The 5,044-nt window shown below is 44.5% G+C and overlaps 1 protein-coding gene across 1 annotated transcript; it reads left to right on the top strand.

The window, feature by feature from the left end:
- Positions 1–240: 240 nt before the first annotated feature.
- nbl1 (NBL1, DAN family BMP antagonist) lies at positions 241–3,880 on the top strand. Its single transcript, XM_057325473.1, has 4 exons — positions 241–457; positions 1,029–1,209; positions 1,291–1,402; positions 3,277–3,880. The coding sequence occupies exons 2-4, from the start codon at positions 1,037–1,039 to the stop codon at positions 3,529–3,531; spliced, it is 540 nt and encodes a 179-aa protein (XP_057181456.1). The 5' UTR covers positions 241–457; positions 1,029–1,036; the 3' UTR covers positions 3,532–3,880.
- Positions 3,881–5,044: the final 1,164 nt, after the last annotated feature.

The following is a 5,044-nucleotide window of genomic DNA, read 5'->3' as shown; positions in this document are numbered from 1 at the left end:
CCGCTCATCTCTGCTCCCCCCCCTGACACCCACACACACCTCTCATCTCTGCTCCGCCCCCTGACACACACACACACACTGCTCATCTCTGCTCCGCCCCCTGAAACACACACACACCGCTCATCTCTGCTCCGCCCCCTGACACACACACACACACACACCGCTCATCTCTGCTCCGCCCCCTGACACACACACACACCTCTCATCTCTGCTCCTCCCCTTGACACACACACACACACAGAACACAGCGTTGTGCAGCAGACACTTCAGTGTTTCTCTGACTGTGTTTCAGATCACAGTCGCACAGATTGTGTGTGTGTGTGTGTGTGTGTGTGTGTGTGTGTGTGTGTGTGATGTAACTGTTGAAGTCGAGCGGGTCGTAACGGGGCGATTCGTCTGTTCATGATCATCTGAGATCAGTCGGCACAGATCAGACACACAGACGCTCTTAAGAACCGTGAGTTTGTGTCTCATTCATTCTTTTGTGTTTGTGTGAAACTTTTGTTAATGTCATAAAACTTCAGGAGTCTCCCATCTGTCTCTCTCTCTCTCTGTCTGTCTGCTATAATGCGTGTGGAATGTTATTTATGAAAAGCAGGCGTTTGGTTTCTTGTGGACGTGCTGTTTTAACCGCGTCTGTTCAGGCATTTAAGACTGGTGTTTTATTAGAGTCAGGTGCTATCAGAGCCGTCTCTCTCTCTCTCTGGTGTTCTGGAGTGAACTGCATTGTTCTTGTGCCTCATTCTGTGATTGTGAGCCAGTTTCTGGCCAGAGTTGATTATTCTGCATCCGAGCGAGTCCGGAACATTCAACAGAGAACTCATTCAACTCAAACATTCCTTCTTCAGAACACAACACAGAACACAGAAGATATTTTATTTTGAAGAACGTTGATAACCAACTCCATTGAACTCCATTGTACGAACACGAAACCACCGAGACATTTCTCAAAATATCTTCCTCTGAAGAAAGACTCTCATGAGAGGAGGAAGAAATGCTGATGTTTTTGTTAAATTCTGATGTTTCAGGTCTCGCGATGTGGCTGCAGGTTTTGTCAGCGTGTGTGTTGGCCGCGTTGTGTCGCGCAGCTCCTCACGCTCACATCAACCGTCTCGCTCTCTTTCCTGATAAAAGCGCCTGGTGCGAAGCCAAGAACATCACGCAGATCGTGGGACACACCGGCTGCACTCCGCAGTCCATCCAGAACAGGTTACACACCTCAGAATGTTTACAGTGTTGCTTTGTGTTGGTGTTGTGTTGTGATTGTGTTGTCGTGTGTGTGTGTTTCAGAGCTTGTCTGGGTCAGTGTTTCAGCTACAGCGTCCCGAATACTTTCCCACAATCCACAGAGTCTCTGGTTCACTGTGACTCCTGCATGCCTGCGCAGACGCAGTGGGAGGTGGTGAGTGTGTCGTCTGCATGTGCGCAGTACAACAACATGTTCTAAGAAACACTGGACGCTGTACAAGAACAACACTGAAGACTACACAATAACACTCCACACTTCACAAACAACACTGCTGTGGGTTTAAAGAGACAGTGCAGCTTAAAATCGCAGTTCTGTCTTTCTTCAGTGGAACACAACAGAAGATATTTTGAGAAATGTCTCAGTGGTTTTGTAGGAAGTCATTGGAGTTCAGTGTTGTTTGATGATCGACATTCTTCGAAATATCTTCTGTTGTGTTCTGCAGAGGAAAGAACCTCACACAGGTTCTCATCTCTTTAAACACCGTGTAGTGTTTGAGGAGGATGTGAAGTGTGTTTGTGTGTGTGCGGTGGTAAATGAAGTGAAGTTGGAGACATGTTGACATGTGTTTGAGAACGTGTCTGGCCGTGTGCCGTGTGTGTTGTCGTGCGGTGCGCTGTAACAACTGTGAGCTGTTAGCAAACCACAATCCTGTTAAACATTGAAGTGATGATGGATGGAGTCGCCGTGAAGGTCCACCGACTCTTTATGAGGCGTTGAAAGACAACAAACACGCTCATCTGTCTTGGACGTGTTTCAACTGTCACACATGTGTGTGTGTGATGTTTTTGTGTATTTACTAGCCCCTCTAGTGTTAGAGTTTATTTTGCTTTGACTGACAGAAGACAGGGACCGTGTGTGTGAGAATAATTGTGTGGTACTGACGTGAACTGGAAGCTGTGACGCACAACAGACATTGGGTTTGAGTTGTTGTTGTGTGTTTGTGAAGGTCGGAGGATCTCTGCTACTGATTATGAGCTTTTATACAATCAGAGGTTTAATGGAAAGCAGTTGACGTTTGCTAAATAAAACAGATTGTGGTTTGTGTTGAGAGAAACGGCCTGTGATGTGACAGTAACCCCATCTGACCTGCGCACACACACGCAAACACACACACACACGTACACGCGCAAACACACACACGTACACGTGCAAACACACACACGTACACGCGCAAACACACACACACGTACACACGCAAACACACACGCACAAACACATACGTACACGCGCAAACACACACACACACATACATGTGCAAACACACACACACGTACAGTACATGTGCAAACACACACGTACACGCGCAAACACACACACACGTACACGTGCAAACACACACACACACGTACATGTGCAAACACACACACACGTACACGCACAAACACACACACCTACACGCGCAAACACACACACATGTTGGGTTTCCATGTTTTATGGGGACATTCCATAGACACAATGGTTTTTATACTGTACAAACTGTATATCATATTCCCTACCCCTAACCCTAACAATCAGACACACCTGTCTGCTCTTTTACATTTTCACTAAAGTTCATTCTGTATGATTTATAAGCTTGTTTCCTCATGGGGACAAAAAAATGTCCTCACAAGGACAAGGGTTTTGGATATTGCCATCTTTGTGGGGACATTTTGTCTCCATACCGTAGGGTTTTACCCTTCACACACACACACACACACACACACGTACGCACGCACGCGCACACACACACAATCTGTCATCTGGATTTTTCTCAGTTTTCATGCGTCATGTCATGCTGTCAGTCTTTCACATTGCTGTCCTGAGGTTTGATTTGATTGAAATTCAGCAGACACTGGACTACAAAATATCTAAAATTTCATTTTGTCTGCAGCTGTATATGTGTTGTGTTGTTTGTGTGTGTGCAGGTGACTCTGTTTTGCTTGATGAAGCTCCTCGTGTGGATCCGTGACTGTGTGTGTTGATATATGTGTGTGTGTTGCGTGTATATTTGTATAGATATATGTGTTGTGTTGTGTGTGTGTGTGCAGGTGACTCTGGAGTGTTCGGGCAGTGATGAAGCTCCTCGTGTGGATAAGTTAGTTGAACACATTCTTCACTGCAGCTGTCAGTCGTGCAGTAAGGAGAGCGCTCAGGAGGGGGCGCTGCTGCAGCTTTACCCGTCAGAGGGGGCGCTGGAGAGCCCGTCACTGTCAGACAAACAGACACACACAGACACACACTCTCAGCAGCGCGCTCGCGCACGCTCTGATGCGCTGCAGTTAGACACGTCAGAGGCGGGCTGACACGTCTCACACACTTCACTCGTCTCTCTCTCTGTCTCATACACTTCTCATCACACACACACACACACACACACACACACGCACGCACGCACGCACGCACACACACACACACACACACACACACATCTCATCACATCTGCTTCTTATTCAACAACTGCACACTTATAACTCTGAGCTATTCTTACTCACACACACACACACACAACACGACTGATAAAACAAGCCCTGTATTACTTCACAAACACACACGCACAAATGTTCAGATGTATGTTTGTACACACATTTATTCTCTCTCTGTGTCAGTTGTTTGTGTATTGTTGTTTAATCACAATAAAAGTGCCAAATCATCTTGAGTTGTCATTGTCATTGAATTCATTGTGTTGTGTTTATGTTATGTTGTGTGTGTGTTGCGTTTATGTTGTGTGTGTTGTGTTTATGTTTTGTGTGCATGTGTGTGTATGTGTTGTGTTTATGTTGCGTGTATGTGCGCGTGTGTGTACGTGTTGTGTGTTGTGTTGTGTATGCTGTGTGTGTCTTTAAGAATCGGCTGAAAAGAAATCACCCACTCCCCCTTGCTTTCGAAAATGGCTCAACGAAATGACTGGGATTATCCAGATGGAAAGGATACGCTTCCACAACTCTAAAACGCAAAACCGCTTTCTGAGCATTTGGGGACCATTCATTGACTATCTTAAAGGCATGTAATCCTTTTCTCTGGTGATGTGCTCTTGACTGTACTGCAACTTGTATTTCTTTAACACCTGGCCATGTAGAAAACAGCAATATTACATTCATCCAAGACACGCTTTTAATTTTATCTGGAAGCTCTGTTGTTCTTTGTTATTCTGTTGTTGTTGTTGTTTTTGTTTTTCGTTTTTTCCTTCTCTGTCGCTGTGCTTTGTTTACATAAAACCTGAAAAATTTGAAAATAAAATATTCAAAAAAAAAAGAATCGGCTGAAAACACATCTCTTCCATCAACACTTGACTGATCAGCTCCAACATCTATCTCTTTTCTACTCTTTCTATATAAAAATAAAATAAAACACTTATCTCTGTATACTGTGGTGGGCTTTGTGAGACCAGTTTTATTGCACTTCTGCTCTTTGTTTTCCTAATTTTGTTCCAACTGCTTCCATCGTTTCCCTCATCTGTGAGTCGCTTTGGATAAAAGCCTCTGCTAAATGACTCAATGTAAATGTGTGTGTGTTTATGTTGTGTGTGTGTAGATGTGCTGAAGTGAATGTAATGACTTGAGATGAGCATCAGGTGGCGCTATGAGCACACGAGTGTCTGTTTCTGAACGCTGACTTACTCAGACTTTGAATTTCTGTATTTATCACAAGAATAGAGAAAACATGGATGTAATTACCCATCATGAGTGTTTATCTCCACATCTGTTCAGTTCCGTTCACATGTCTCCTTCAGGTCCTCCTAAAAGACATTGACAGTGTATGTAATTCAGTTCAACACAATTGTGACGTGACTCTTCATCAACACAAACTCACTTTATT

This window comes from Triplophysa rosa, linkage group LG25 (assembly GCF_024868665.1).
Source record: "Triplophysa rosa linkage group LG25, Trosa_1v2, whole genome shotgun sequence".
Classification (NCBI taxonomy): Eukaryota; Metazoa; Chordata; class Actinopteri; order Cypriniformes; family Nemacheilidae; genus Triplophysa; species Triplophysa rosa.
Note: the sequence above shows the minus strand (reverse complement) of the source record. Positions and strands in the feature narration are given on the sequence as shown.

Bases quoted from the DNA above. Each gene is read 5' to 3' on its own strand.
- nbl1 (XM_057325473.1), top strand. From the start codon at position 1,037: ATGTGGCTGCAGGTTTTGTCAGCGTGTGTGTTGGCCGCGTTGTGTCGC. The intron at 1,210-1,290 runs GTTACACACCTC...TGTGTGTTTCAG, and splicing joins CCGCAGTCCATCCAGAACAG to AGCTTGTCTGGGTCAGTGTT. The intron at 1,403-3,276 runs GTGAGTGTGTCG...GTGTGTGTGCAG, and splicing joins CGCAGACGCAGTGGGAGGTG to GTGACTCTGGAGTGTTCGGG.